Source organism: Eschrichtius robustus, chromosome 9 (assembly GCF_028021215.1).
Source record: "Eschrichtius robustus isolate mEscRob2 chromosome 9, mEscRob2.pri, whole genome shotgun sequence".
NCBI lineage: Eukaryota > Metazoa > Chordata > Mammalia > Artiodactyla > Eschrichtiidae > Eschrichtius > Eschrichtius robustus.
Window position 1 is genome coordinate 51,615,785 of NC_090832.1, and position 15,754 is coordinate 51,631,538.

The 15,754-nt window shown below is 45.4% G+C and overlaps 1 protein-coding gene across 1 annotated transcript in view; it reads right to left on the bottom strand.

Annotated features, from left to right (window-relative positions):
- FOXO3 (forkhead box O3) overlaps positions 1-15,754 on the bottom strand; it is a 118,086-nt gene that overhangs the window by 5,322 nt on the left and 97,010 nt on the right. The window contains 5 exon segments of the mRNA XM_068551329.1: positions 13,895-14,868; positions 14,870-14,919; positions 14,922-14,966; positions 14,969-15,060; positions 15,062-15,330. Of these exon segments, the coding sequence (XP_068407430.1) occupies positions 13,930-14,868; positions 14,870-14,919; positions 14,922-14,966; positions 14,969-15,060; positions 15,062-15,330 (1,395 nt within the window). The 3' untranslated portion in view covers positions 13,895-13,929.

Sequence of the window (15,754 nt, forward strand, 5' to 3'; positions counted from 1 at the left end):
CTGGTTCCCCCTCCCCCGGCTATGCGGACTAAGTGACCTTGCTTACCACCCTTCCCATTGATATCCCAACATCAGGGGAGTGGAAATGGCCACTTTCCACAAAGGCTTCATCGGTCTGCACTGCTGGGTCGGGGTAATCTTGACTTCCCTCACTATAAAAGGAGAAGTAATCTCTAAGTGGGGTGTCCTAGAAATTTGCTTTTTATATTAAAAATCTGCAGAGGAAAAACAATTACAACACGCATACATATGGCCCAAAAAACCTCCCACAAAACATCCCTTTAAAAATTAACAACACTATTATTGTTGGTATTATTATTATGCACTCAGCCACCTTCAAACGGTAAATCCTCTCAAAGCATCTGAATTTACACAAATCTTATCATCACACTTCTTGCGACCACTGAGCCCGGAAAAATTAGAGAATTAAAAATGTATATGTATACTCATAGAGATGTAGCTAAACGAACTGACATGACAGGCCTCAAGACCTTTTGTTTATGGAGACAGTGTCAGCTGTCATGGTAGGAAAAAAATGGCTCTAGGCCAGAAATGGAAAAGTGGTAGGGGAGCAACATGAACTCAGGATCTTCTCACCAGATAAGGTGAACAAGTAATGAAAAATGCATCAATAAGCTCGCTCTCTCTCTCTCTCTCTCTCACACACACACACACACACACACGTTATGTACATCTGCTTCTCTCTCCTTTAAAAAAGATATTACCTTAAATTCACTTGGAATTTTCACAAGTGTACAATTCTGTTCTGTGGCTGGACTGTTTGGCAATCTTACCTCTCACTACCAATATTCAGAAAGACAGCAGGACTTAGTACTTGTAATATTACATACCTATGGTCATAATTACCCTTGCTATAGCTCCAAATAGAAGAACTTAGGTTGTTTTATTAGAGGTAGAGACAGTAAAACAGGAAAAGGTCCCTTCTTCCCACCCCTTCCCCAAGTATTTCATTTCCCTGGCTGATGGCTTTTTTTGGAGGTATTCTTTGCTTTGTAATGATACTAGACAATATTGTCCTGGACTATAAAATAATGGCTTGTTGATTTCAGACGGAGAAAAGGTAATAAAACAGATATCAGATCTCAGTATCTGTGAGGTATTTAACCTGCCAGAGCCAGTGCTATTCTAGCTACTCTACCTGGGACCCCTGAGGCATGAAGAAGCAGGGGTGCAGACATGGTTCTTTGGGAGGGGATTTGGTTCTTTCCTTCACAGTAACAGTTAATAAACCACAACCTAAGATCACCATGCAATTAGTCATCAGGTGACTATGGTCCCCAAGTCCCGATCCTGACTTAACTGTAAGTGACAAGAGAGAAGGTGTAAAGTATTACCTAATCCAGACCCCATCCCCCGGTTCCCTCTGGTGTTAATTATTCAGCCACAGAAACCAGTGCATGCTGGGAAGGTGACACACTTCATTCTCCAAGTACAGAGGCAGAGCACGCAGCTTGCTCTAATGCTGGCGCCGGGTCAGCACAGGAGGGAAGAAGGCAGAGGGCACCTACAACCCCCAACGTGGCATCGTTCTAAGCAGAATAGGGCATCGGCCCTGAAACCAGGGGCAGGAGGCCACAGTGGGCAGTCTAGAGCAACAACCATCACAGTCTCATCCAGAGGTCCAGAATCTTCAGGGAACTTCATCATTAGGAAGGGAATGCACTGATCGTCACTCTTTCCTTCTATGCAGAATGGGCGTGGGGCCTCTTGTGGCACTACATCCTGGAGCTCCCCCGAGGTCTCACGGGAAACGGCCTGTGCCTGGCGGTTCAACTGGGAGACACCAGGCCCAGGTTTAGAGGTTTAAATTTGTCACAGAGGACAAATTGTTATTAACAGAGAAACCCCCACTCCACAGGACGGAAAGGCAACTTGTTTCTCTGTGATAGAAGGCAAACAGTTTGTAAAATATTGTGAAAACAGAAAGGAAATGCAACCACCCTTCTAAGAGGAACACCAGATTCACCATTCACTAGGAAGACCTTACGATTAAAAATCATCACAAGGAAAGCGGCCCCTCATCTGCCTTAGATTTTTAACCTCTCTTTGATGGCTCAGTGTTTGCACATGTTTATCTGACTCCATCAAGGACTGAAAAAATGGAGGGAGCACATTAAGTAATGGGATTTAACGATACTTAGTTTGGATACAAGTTCCCTGCTTTTGAAAGGTGCTCTCACCACTCCGACATTCTTTCAAGTGAGACGCTTTAGTTAACTGTGAAGTTTACGTGTGTATGTTGATGCCCTTATGAGTCTAAAAACACATCAGATTAAGCAAAACTTTTTGGAAGGAAAAAGAAGCCTACAGCTGAAGGGAATTACAGCTATCACTTCACAGTTACTAGGCAATGGGCCAACTAACAATAAATAGGAAAACATTGTCCCATCCCATCAGCGACTTTCATTAACGGGGAGGAAAATCTCTTCCCTCTCTCTCCCTGCCCAACACTTAAGTTTGAAATCAGGCTGTTGATGCCGGGAAAATGAAATGGGGAAACCAAATGATGAGGCCCGTTCTAAAAATATCTGTGGATGCTGTCATCTGGCCTCTGGTGAGAGTAAGTCCCTCTATAATCTTGGTATCTGTAGGGAAGACAAGTTTCTCCCTAATTATCACCACTAACTCACATGATGTTCTAAGAAAGGGCAACACCTCCAAGAAACTGTACACAAAACGTAACAACCCCCATCAACTTTAAACTGGGAATAAAACATGAATGTTCCTACTGCTGTCCTCCCACAGCTCAACTCCACTGTGACAAATCTGGATTTCTCAGCAGTGTTTTCATCTTCCCGGCAGAGAGGAAAGGAACAGGACCGACCCCAATACCAAATATGACAGGGAAGGAAAAAGAGCCACAGGGATGAAACTCTCCTATCTGCAAATCCATACAGGTTATCCACTGCTTTCCTAGCTAAAACTGAAAGATGTTTGGAGGAAAGTCTGCCTGAAACACAAAATTAAAGTGAAATATCACTTTCCTCACTCTTTAAACGTGATTTAAGCCAAACTTGCAACCCCTGGGGCAAGCTGGGAACTAAATATGGAACGTTTAGGATAGAAAAGGAAATGAATTGATGTTCACTTGATCTGACAGGGAAACTTCAGGTGGAGTTCAGAGAACAGGTGTGGGTTTCAGAGTATGAATGTTTCTACCCGAGTAGAAGGCAAAGAAATGCCTGCCTGCCACCATCTCTACTTCCCCCCAGAGGGGTCTGAGGGACACCCAGTCCATCACAGGCCACAGCCATCTGCCAGCATCCAAGGCTTCTGTTGGTGTCACCCCAGGAAAAACAGCATTTCTGCAGGGCTTGGGTAAGGCAGCCACGGCCAATGCTGGAGAGCCAAAATGGCAGCAATTCCCTTGGAGCTCATCTTCACCGCCTAAACACGAAGCAGCTCAAGAAACACCTAATGGGCACGACACTTCGGCTTAATTTGGTAATTTTTCAAAATCTTCTGGGTTGGAATGGGCGATAACGAGGACTTAGGGAAGTGCATGAAAACCAACCTGGGGTTCAGGGGCTGCAGGGGCCTTGCCGATTAAAATGCAGCCTTCCGCCTGCAAGGCTGGCCTAACAGAGCCATCCTCCAAGACTGCCCAAGAAGGGGAATTAGGAGGTGCAGCTCTGTAAAAATCCATTTCAGCAAATGCTGTCAACTTGCCATTTTAGAAGCTGAATAGTTTACGAGGGGAAAGAAAACAGGTATGGAAATCCTGGCCAAATCTGTACACAGTTGAGGAGCCTCCCTGAAGGAAAATCAGGTTTCTAGGAAGGGCAGCTCACAGGCTTTCTCAGGGGCAAGTAAGTACTTATGGAGAATGTGGGATGTTACAGGGAAGCTTAAAATAAACTTTTCATGGCAAAGGTGACACTCAGGAAGATACTGGAAAGACACTCAGCTAGACTTTTTTTTTTTTTTTAAAGCTTAGTTTGTGTAAAAGGCTGACCTGTGTAAGCACTGCTTTCAGCTGCCTCCTGTAATTTCTGGGCTTCTCAAGGTGGCAGCTGAAGCCTGTCCGTGAAGGCTGGCGACAGGCCACTGAAGAGCTGTCGCCTCCAGGACGCTTCAGGACCTGGATCTAGTGTGGACTGCCCTTCCAGCCAGCCTGTGTGCTGTGCTGATAAACACAGGAAGCATGAGGAGAGAAGCCGCCACCCTGGCACTTCACAGCTGAGGGACACAGAGCAGGAGTGACCTGCACAGAGACGCAGACTTCCCTGCTGCTCAAACTGTAGGGATTAATGATGATTAATACAAGTTTAACAATGTCCTGTCTCTGTCTTTATTTTGGGGCAGAGATTACGGTGACCAATATTCTTTGTGCATCCAGAGTCAAATATGGTGACTGCAATAGCAGAAATATGATACTTATTAATTTACTGTCAAGAGCAAAGTCGCAGACATTTCATATTTTCTTAAGATTCTTAGATTTTCAAACCACACAGAACAATTTGCAAAGTTCTGGATTACATTCTTTTAAAGAACTGTCTTTAAGGCAAAAGACTTTAAGGGGCTTTTGGATCCTTTCTGGATGCATGGTTACTTAGCCTTAATTATAATACTCCAAAACCCTGGCTGGCAGAGTCCTGGGGGTCTGGCTCCGCTGTCCTTACCCCGGCTTTACCACCCACTCCTGCTGATCCGATGGGTCAGGTTCAGTGCCTTTGCCTGGTTTGCTCTCCCCATCCAAACATCCAGATGGCTCTTCCAGCCCCACCCGCCCCAGGCTGTCCTCTGCTAAACTCCTAAGCCACTTACCTGGCACCTCATCACATAGTGCCCAGAATGGTTACTTTTTCATACACACTGAAGTCCCAATATATTGAGAGCAGAGCAAAGCCTTCAAATCAAACCAAACACTTTCGGAGCATCTACTATTTCAAGAGCACTGTCTTAGACATGGTTATTTACCCACAAGAAGTGCACATTCCAGCAGGGACACATTTTCTTGATGTCCCGAGTAGCCTGGAAAGTTGAAACAGAGGAGAGGTACACAATAAATGTTGGCTGAATAAATGAATGAACCAACTCCTGGAACAGCCCTCTCTTCCTCTCTCTGCCAATTCAAATGCTTAACACCCTTTTAAGCCTTACAGCTTCCACAAAGCATTTTAAACCGACTGGCATTTGCTAAGAGTTAATCTTATTTGAATCCAAGCAGTACCTACTGCTTATGGGACAAGACCTAGAATTTTAATGATCCCCTTTTGGGAGGAGGATGGCTTCTGATGAAGTTTCTATTCAGAAGAGTATGAGAAAAAACTCACATTTCTTATAAGATGAAACCTCCTAAGGATCAATACAAGGCACAGTTTTAACATCCAAATAATTTTATTTTTAAAATAAAATTTTAAATAGTATTTAATAAAGAATTTACCTTCTGCCATCCTACCAAACCCATTCTTTATTACCAGCCCCCCGAATTAAGAGTCAAGCTACTCTGACTCTCAAATTGCTGTCACTGCTAAAGTGATTCACCATTTAGAAACACAAGGGGACTGCAGTCCAGGAGGAAATGCTTAGAGCCATAAACCATGACCTGAATATCACAATGTTTATGTTTACTGGGTGTGGCCCCATCCTGTGTGACTCCTCACTGCATTTACTGGCTAGAGGAGGTAGGGGGACAATTGGGAGCGTGCAGCTACCCCTTTGGGCTGGGATGCCCCACCTCCCTTGGGACTGAGTGCAAGTGTGGCTGTAACGCTCCAGCCCATCTAAGGGTCCGGCTACCAAGCACAAAAGAGTGGGGTCTCCAAAGTCTTCTTTTTCCTGCTTTAGATATGCAGGGTTTTGAAGACAATCTAAATTTTCCCAAAGTGATTCTGAAATCGAAAACACAAAATCAGCTATTTTAGTTGCACAAATAGTCCAAACCACTCATCCACCTGTGAGGTGTGACCAGGACATGCAGGTAACACAGATGGCAGCCAAGAGGCAGCAACCACACCAGTGCAACAGAGGAAGGAAACCAAGAAGGAACTGAAAGGAGGGTCTCAAGGGTGGCTCCAAGATTGACAGAAACAAAGGTCCGTCTGTCCTGAGGGCGGCAGTCCGGTGGGAGTGCAGACCCAGGAGTGAGGTGGATCCACATGGTGGGTGGCCTGGGTGGTCCTCCTCTCCCTGCTCAGCCTGACCAGCACCGTGGTGGTACGTGCTGGGAGCTCCCAACCTTGGCTCTCCACCCCCACCCCGACCTCAGTCAGCAGGACAACCTGAGTTGACCGGGGCTGGGCAGGGAGTGCCTTCAGGCGGTAGGGACACTACCAACTAAGGGACGCCTTCTAACAGGTCTATCAGTCAACACATATTTTCTGATTACTTATAGGTATGTTGGGCTCTATTGCTTTCCAATCATTTCTGAAGACACAAGTGATCAATGGAAGTTCCAATTAATTACAGTGGCATGTACACAAATAGAAGCCCAGTGGAAATTAATTTATAAATTCAACCTCAGAACTTCCGGCCTCTTCTTGGCCATTAATTTCCACTAAGGAGTCAAACTGAACACTCCACACAGACATGAATACTTAGAACAAAAAATCTTATGGTCCAGATGTCTTTCAACAAGAGAAAGACAGAGGAGAGAGGAAAGGGGAGGGGAAGGGGGAGAAGGAGGGAGGGGAAGGGGGAGAAGGAGGGAGGGAGACAGAGAGAGAGAGAGAGAGAGAGAGAGAACATACTGATATGCAAACCGTCAATCAAACCAGGACTGGCAATTAAAGTTTTATCCTTAGAAACACTGGAATTATGCTCTGAGGGCTTCATGACTAAGTAATTCTCATCCTTTAATAAAGGAATGTCATAGACTTCAGCAAAAAAAGAGGTTATTAAAAAACAGGAAAGTCTAGAATTACAGAGTAAGGTTCACATCTGTTACTGGGAAGAGAAACAAAACAAAACACCTGCAACCAAGTGGGCAGTAGCTCTTCTGGGTGGTGTGTTTCAGCTGCAGGCTTGGTCTTGCTTCTCTGGGAGGAAAGCTCCTGGAGAAGAACAGCCCAGTTTCTCTGGGTTTTCACTGAACTTAGTTGGCAGATCTTAAAAATACAGTGACCATATTTTCTGAACCCCAAATTGTGTCACGTTAGCCAGTAACGGGGGGTAAACCACCAGCTCTTGGGGAGGTGGGGTCCATGGCCAGACCACTGCCAGCATCATGCCATTCATTGTGTGGCAATCTTTCTGCTCCCAAGAAGTCCTAGGAGAACTGGAGCAGCTTTTTATTTCTCTGTGTGGCCACGGTGGCCTGGCAGTGGAGAGGGAAGATCAGATTTCCAGGCTCCCTCCCAACAGGAAGAGGCTCCACTATGAGGAAGCAGAAACGGGGCAGGGCGAGGCTCCCCCCACAGCACAGAGTGGATATGACAGCCTCCCCAAGGAAAGAAAGCGGAGGCCAGACAGCTAGGATTTCTCAGGCAGTCCTTTAAAGATATTAATGGAACACTCTGGGTACCATATATGAACCTCCCCAATCCGTCTGTGGCCGAAGGTCCTTTTTATTAATGAAAATATAGCCCCTGTCCTGGGTACCCCTAAACTGGCAGGCAGGACTTCTAGGGGACATCAAAGGTTTCACACAACAGGCAATTGCTATACCTTTTTAATGAAAAGAAACCTAACTGATTCTAGTTTATTGAGGAAAGTAATTGCTCTTTGTGCCAACAATGTTAAGGCTGGCTTGGTGCTTTCCTTAATTCTGCATTAACCTCTGGAACCATTTTAAATAACAATAAACATTAAGTAACTTTTTAAAAAGTTGACAAAGGACATTAGGTCATTATCAGAGATAGTCCTTACAAGAGCTCTATGGGGTAGGTTTTCGTTGTAGCCCCATTTTACAGACAAGCAAACTGAGACTCAGAGAAATGGAGTGGCTTGACTCAATGACACATAGCCATAAAAATGGCAGCCTTCTGCTACAGATTCATAGGTCTTCTGCTGTACCACAAAGACATTATTTAACTTGGGGTGGGCTGCAGGGGAGGCTTTTTAAATCCACAGCTCCCCTCAGAGCAGAGCCCCAGGGACAGTGATCCTGGAGTGGGTGGCTGGCTCACGTTCAACTGTGATGATGAACCAGTTCTAGAAATCAAACATAAAAGCAAGTCTCCTGCAGGGCTTTTAACCTGAACCAGCATCTGGATTTAGTCTGAACTCTGCCCTATCAGCATGGAGCCTATGTTCTTATCCCCCAGCCAAAGACAGGTGGAACAGACCACGTGATAACGGAACAGGACATCTGAAAAAGCAGGGTTGTCCCAGAAAACCAAGCATGCAAGGTTGCCACTGCCCCATGGGTCCTTTGCTCTACCCCTGCATGGAAAGCAGTCTTCTCCTCTGGGACAATGGTCACCACCACCACTGCACCACATCCCCAGCCAGGCCATGCACATCTTGAGGGTGAGACCCTATTTTATCTTCCTCTATCCCCTGTGCCCAGCACACTGCAGGTACTCAATAAACAAATTTTGCTTAAAAAATTCAGACTTTTCCTGAGCACTTCTACCAACGTGGGACCTACCATTCTGCCAGGCAGCTAGCTCATCCAAGAGTAGAACCAACTCTGTGGCTGAGAAAAGCTTGATGTATGACAAGGTCGTACAAAAAGCTCCAGTAAGGATCAAGAGGAAAAAAGGCAAAGAATCCCTAGTTCTCAAGAGGTTGCTGACCTCTTTCAGGATTTTTTTAGGGGGTTCCTTAGGACACTGGCCCTATGGTTTCTGGGAGAAGAAGGATGTGATTCGAGATGTCAGATAAACTTAGGAGACACTGCAATCCAATCCTAGAAGGTTCACAACATATATTAACTTCTAAGGCTCTGAGAAGTCCTGCAGGAAACAACCCTATTTAACTTTATTTAACATGGCGTTCCTCAAGCATTTGACCACAGAAATCTATTTTCCGCTTAATACCCATGAATATCCTGAGGACTGAGTATTCTGTGAAATACTTTGAGAAACACCGACCCATGGGACCTCTGAATATCTGAAGTGTCTGTCACTAGTTCACAATACAAAATTTTAATTCATTTTAGTTTTTAAAATTTTAAACTTCAAAACAATTTGGAGGATGGGGGAAAGCAGTATTTTCAAATTAAATGAACATACCAACAAAACCAGGGTGAAGTCTCTTGCAAGGTGGGGAATCTCCATCTTGGAATGAAAATCCAGCATTAAGACACGTGTCTCCAAGTCAGGAAGAGAAAGCAGTGAACAAACATCCTTCTACCTGCCCCAGGGCCATGGGGGACACCTCTGACAGGCCAACCCCTCTGGCCATGGCACAGAGGCAGGTCCCAACAAGCCCCCTTCTCCCATCTCTATACAGAAAGGTATGCCTATGAGAAGCAGACCCCTGGGGGAAGACTCTACTTACAGAAAACGTTATTTATAAGATGTTGAATATTGAGCATTACGAACACTCTGAAAAGAAGCATTTAATGGGAGCTTAAAGTGTACACGAAGTTCCAGTAGTAATTCTGGTGATTTTCGTTCCACTTATTTATGTTCCACACAAGCTCTGTGGCCAAAAGAGACCTTCCAGAAAGCCATCTATAAATGCTACTGCATGAAGAGCAACAGTCACTCAGGCTCTGTCCCCATGCTTAGCAGGCTGGCCAGTGGTGAGCAAAGGTGCATTAAAAACCCGACAGACCCAGGAAGAGCAGCCTTAGTGCTGGATGCCACTGCTTTCCAGGGAAAGGGGTGTATGTAAGGAGTGTACCAGCCTCTGCACAGAAAACCTCTTTTCAGGGCTCTTGTCAATTTTCTTTCACTGTTGTCAACACTAGAAACGTCCATACAGCCATTCTCTCCATGAATGACAGTTCAGACTTTGGGTTTTTTAAAAAGTAAGAATAAAGATCCCTGCAGGTACAGAATTCTTGAGGCTAGCACACTATAACCAAAGACTAGACAACAGTTCACAAGTGCAAGTAACAGAGTACGTTCTCCACGCAGTACGTACCGCACGTTATATTCCCTAATGGAAATATCTATCAGTACATCAAGAAAAAACATCACATGAGTAGCCTATAATATTGTCTGTATTTGGTTAGAATTAGTCCTATCCCCCAACATGAATATTTAAAGACATAATGGAATCACAGCATTTAAACATCAGTCCAACAAGTATCAAAGATTTGTTCTTTTTGGGAAGTAGCCTAAATTTAAATTCTCAACGGCCTCCAACTCCGGGACCTGCTGTTGCCACACTAGTATACCACTGTTCCTTTACAGTTCCATATCATCACATATCCCTTACAGTGGCAATTTCACAGACAGAATGTTAGGTTTCAGGTTTAAAATAATACATACTATGCACCCTTAAAATTCTATGATTTTGCTAAAAAATACAACAACTAGTGAATATAATAAAAAAGAAGCAGACTCACAGCTAGTGGTTACCAGTGGGTAGAAGGAAGAGGGGAGGGGCCAGATGGAGGTAGGGCATTAAGAGTTACAAACTATTAGGTATAAAATAAGCTACAAGGATATATTGTACAACACAGGGAATAAAGCCAGTATTTTATAATAACTATAAATGGAGTATAACCTTTAAAAATTGTGAATCACTATATTGTATGGCAACTACACTTCAATTTAAAAAAGAAGATAAATCTTATTGGTTAAACAAACAAACAAACAAACAAACAAAAAAAACAACTCTATGATTCTGTCCTCTTTTGACAGATGAGAAACCTACTATTCTAAGAGATTCATCGTCTCTTAGTGACATGGCCAGTGGCACAGACAGGAAGAGAACTACCTCTCTCCTCTCCACCTGGGCTTTTCCTAGTCAGTATTTTCCAATCCTTATCATAAAGTTGTTTAAAACGCAACTAAATATGGGGCTGCTCCCTAATGGGGTCTCCAAATGCCAAAAGATGAAGATGAACGAAAAAGCATGTGAACTTAGGCATCCTCCGACATCAAAACTACAGTGAAACTGACGTTGCTTTCCTGCGAGAACAGACACATGTCAATCTCAGGAGGGCTTACTGGAGGCACAGCCCTGAAACCACCACACTTGCTCACAGCCATGCCTGCTGCCAATCTGTACACGTGCACACCAAGCTTCCCCAGTGCCTGAGAGAAGCAAGTGCCCTTCACACCCCAGTAGCTGGCACTCACAAAGAGGTACAGTTATTCTACAGATAGACCCGTAGGTCAAAGGATTTCACATGTGGTCTAAAATGAATGACGTGTGTGAAACACCCACCCCTCCAGAGAAGCATCTCACCACAGCTCTCCAGCAAGACTGTCTGTCAACTGGACAGAACTGCTCCGGCGCCCACTCGGGGTCACATGACCTTCAGTTAGCAAGGCAGGAAGTGAGTCTAGAGAATACCTCAACTACTGGCTTAAAAAAAAAAAAGTCAAACCAAGAAAGTCATTATAGAACAAGTCTTGGGAAGCTGGGGCGCTTAATTTGGGAGAAGTGAATTCTGAGACTGTGACCCGAGGCCCGTTTTGTGAATCCAGGAGAATCTTCAATAAAGCAATAGCCACAAGTTAACTGTACAAGTAAAGAATATACGTTAGGCCACACATGCTCCTGGCTATTTAGTGGAGCAATTTATTCCAAAGCAAAATGGAAATCCTAAAGCCAGAAACCAGACTCCCTCAAAGCCCTTCACCGTCTTCAGGATGTTTCTTTCTCTTGCTCTGGTCATACTGAGCTGGTTTACTTTCAGGAAAATTTGGTGACTTTTCATATTTTTTACTTAAGAAATATCTCCTTAAAAACACTTCACCCAAAATATTTTGAGAAAAAGGTGACTAAACGACCCTAAGATTCCAATAGGGCATAATAATAAAATGTGTAATCTTAAAAGTAGTTATTTATTATCAAAATAATAATTCACTAAATATAGTTTTTTAAACATAAGTATTTAAATCTCCCTTAAAATATTTTTATACCATCTTTTAGAATTACACACACACACAAGAAAAGTCTGCTATTCAATTAAAAGGAAAACCTACACTTGAAAAATAAGACAAAAATTGATAGCACATTTTCTTCTCTTACTCTTTTCAATGAACTAGAAAGTGGACTCCTTACAACCAAACCAAAATTAAAACCTACTTGTGTCTTCAGAAGCCACAATCATATTCCTCTTCTTAAAGGAAGACAAACTGTTCTTCTAAAAGCCAAATATCTAAATTTCTCAAGGCAAGTCTCCACCAGTCCGAGTTCTGGCAGTACGGAAGTGTGTCACCCTTCCTAGCTTCTGCTGCAGTCTTTTTACCGTCTCAAGGGCTATTAAATGACTCGAAACAGACGTCTGAGTGCCATTAGGGACCTGCTTCTGCCTGGGAAAGCGGAGAAGCTGAGCATCACAACACCCTCAACATTCCACTTTCGACAGCTACCCATGAACAGGATGAGCTCCTCACAGGAGATCCTTATAATTCCTTCACCAGGGCAGAGGGTTAAACAAGGCTCAGCTTTTCATGGCTTTGAATCCCATTTCTCTTTCACACCACTTAAAGAAGAGTGTAAGTAGCCTGCTGATATTATTAAAAAAAAAAAAAAAAAAAGGAACTGGGGCATAGAAAAGAGCCCCTGAACATGGGAGGGTCTGGGGGTACAAATGTGTTATGGCAGAAGACCCCAGTGCTCATCTTACTACTTGAAGAGGAGAGTTCTGGGGCAAGCTTGTGTGTTACCTACTATTCTGGCCCCGGTTCAGAGCACTTCTCATTTTTACCATCTAGAGATAATTAGGAAGGACGATTATGGTTCAAGCCATTCCAGAAATAGGGATTCTGGGTCCAGCTGTGTGACCTTGGGCAGACCACTTAACCTCTCTGGGCTCCCTGCTTACTCATGTGTCAGTCAGTACGTGTACCTAATAACACCGTACATACTTCAGCCCACTGCAGTTTTACAAAGCACTTTCACACACTTCAGTGCATTTGATTCTTGCAATAACCCTGTAGAGTAACAGAAGCTATTATCCTCATTTTATAAAACTGGAAATTGAGGTTCAGAGGCTAAGTGACACACTCCCAATAGCAACCAGAAAGCAGTAGAAGTGGAACTGAACCCTCAACTCCCAATTCCAGTCAAATGCTTCTCTTTTCTTGCCACATGATGTTGCATGATCTCTCTGGTTCCAACAGAATTAAAATGCCACAATTTAAAAAATCTCTGTCACCATTCACAACTCTTGTCACTGTTTAGAAGCTGACATCATTTATACGTTGGGAAAAAGAAGCACATGAGTAAGTGCTCTATGACATTAAAAACTCCTGTTTTCAATTTAATTCTTTTTGCTCTTTTAAATGCTTAGATGCTGAGTGCTAATAAAGATGCTTAGTACTAATGGTGAAGAAGCTAACAGATCTTGCTTCTGGTGGAAATACTCCTGTATGAAAGAGTCCAGAAAGCATAGTCTACAGGCAAATTAGAAGCACCTAAAACTTGTTACTTTGCTGGAAAAAAAAGATATAGAAACGGTAGCATCGAAGATGGACAAAGGCAGTGCTGGACCTGAGAGCCTAAGAAAGTCCTTTGGCTGGGTCCTTAACCTTGATGTTTGCGTGGCCTAAGGTCCCCTTCCTCCCATCCCTTCTATCCTCAACCATCCATCCAGTAGGGAGACCTGTGTCATAGGTCAGCGAGGGTGACTGGATACAAAGAAAAATGAAACCTCTGAATGTGTATTCTTTTTACTGGCAGTAAAACTCCTGAGCTGTCAGCAAACTGCGGGGAGGGGCACCTGACAGCCCTATTTGTTTTGCTGGTACAACTCAGAACGAGCTGGTTGGGAGCCAGGTTACCGTGCACCATGTAAATGAAAGCCATCGTCCCCCACCGCCCCTGTAATTACTATGCCATAGCACTGGGCACTGACCTGCTCTGCCCACTTCCCCTTTCCTCAGTGAGCCTTCAGCCTGGCACCCAGCTCTGAGATGAGGCCTGCTTAGCACCAGTGAAGCTCCCCACATTCAAACCAACAACGTTCTGTGTGGAGATGAGGGAATCAAAGTTAAAATCCAACCCATCAGCATCCATGAGTTCGCTACGGATAATGGACTCCATGTCACATTCCAAGCTCCCATTGAACATGTCCAGGTCCAAGTCGCTGGGGAACTTCTCATGGCCCATGACAGGAAGGTGTGCACTAGTTGAGTACAAGGAGGAGCCTGAGAGAGAGTCCGAGAGGGTTTGCATAGACTGGCTGACAGGAGACTGCTGCTGGTGTTTGGCTGACCCGAGGCTGCTGGAATCGCTCAAGCCCATGTTGCTGACGGAACTTGACAAGGCACGGCTGCCACCGAGAGCGCCCTGGGTTTGGTGCTGGTGGTGGAGCAAGTTCTGATTGACCAAACTTCCCTGGTTAGGCTGGGCGGCAAAGGACATCATTGGATCACTGCGAAGCATCACGTTCCGGCGGGAGTTCTGGGCGGACACAGCGGTGCTGGCCTGAGACATCAAGGGGTCCGACTGGGTCATCATGACATCGCTGTGGCTGAGTGAGTCCGACGTGAGCAGGTCCTGGAGCGTCTGGTTGCCGTAGTGCGACATGGAAGAGAAGGTGGCTGGCTTGTTCTCTTGGATGGTCTGCATGGGAGACTGACGCAGGGAGTTCAGAGACGAGGGGCCGAACACCGTGCTGCTGAAGGAGCTGGTGGGGGAGCCCAGGCCGGAGCCCTTGGTGGTGTATGGGAAGCTGGAGCTGCGCTGCATGAGCCCCCCGGGGGGCGACGGCTGGGACGCAGGGAGCGCGATGTTGTCCAGCAGGTCGTCCATGAGGTTGTCGGCCAGCCCGTCGTTCAGATTCATGGTGCCCGCCATGTCGGTCAGCCGGGGCAGCTCCACGGTGCACGGCTTGCTGACGGAGGGGGACAGGCTGGCCGAGCTGCTGTAGAGCATGGGGGAGAGCGGCGCGTCATCATCCTGAACGTCGTCCAACTCCGTGCTAGCCAGGATAGGGGACAGGCGGCCACTGACTGTGCTGGCGTTGGAATTGGTACGTGAGCGGAAGTCGGTCCACGCGTCCAGCTCATCGCTGCTGCGAGACGTGGGGCTGCCGGGCCACTTGGAGAGCTGGGAGGGACTGTCGTCTGCTGACTCGGGGGCGGTCTGCAGGGCTGCCTTCTTCTTGGCTGCACGGCCCCGGCTCTTGGTGTACTTGTTGCTGTTGTCCATGGAGACGGCCCGCCGCCGGGGCGCCTTCCCACTCTTCCCCCCGTCGGGGTTGATGATCCACCATGAGCTCTTGCCGGTCCCCTCATTCTGAACCCGCATGAACCGGCTGTGCAGCGACAGGTTGTGCCGGATAGAGTTCTGCAGAGAGAGAAGGGACAATGCAGATGAGCCAGAATGGTCCAAACTGAGCACCCAGAAGAAACAGTTACTAATCAGACTCATTTTTTAAAGCAACCTCAGAGGCTAAGAAAAAAAAAAAAAAAAAGGCTTTGCATGACCCTCCTTGGCTTGGAATTAAATGACAATATTGAGAATGGCAAGTTCCATATTTAGAGGGTGGGAGATGGTTTCACATCCAGGAGATGCTGGGGATGTAGGAGCTCCCTGACACTGTTTTTCTTAAATTCCCAAGTTTCACTGTCCTTTCTGTAATTGTACTTCCTATACTGAAGTTCACACTTATAATGTATTACCACACCATCTCTCCCTGCACTTTGAAATAAACCTCCCTGGCTCTCTAAGGATAATTAATCACCTAGGGGGCTATTTTATTCTATTTTGG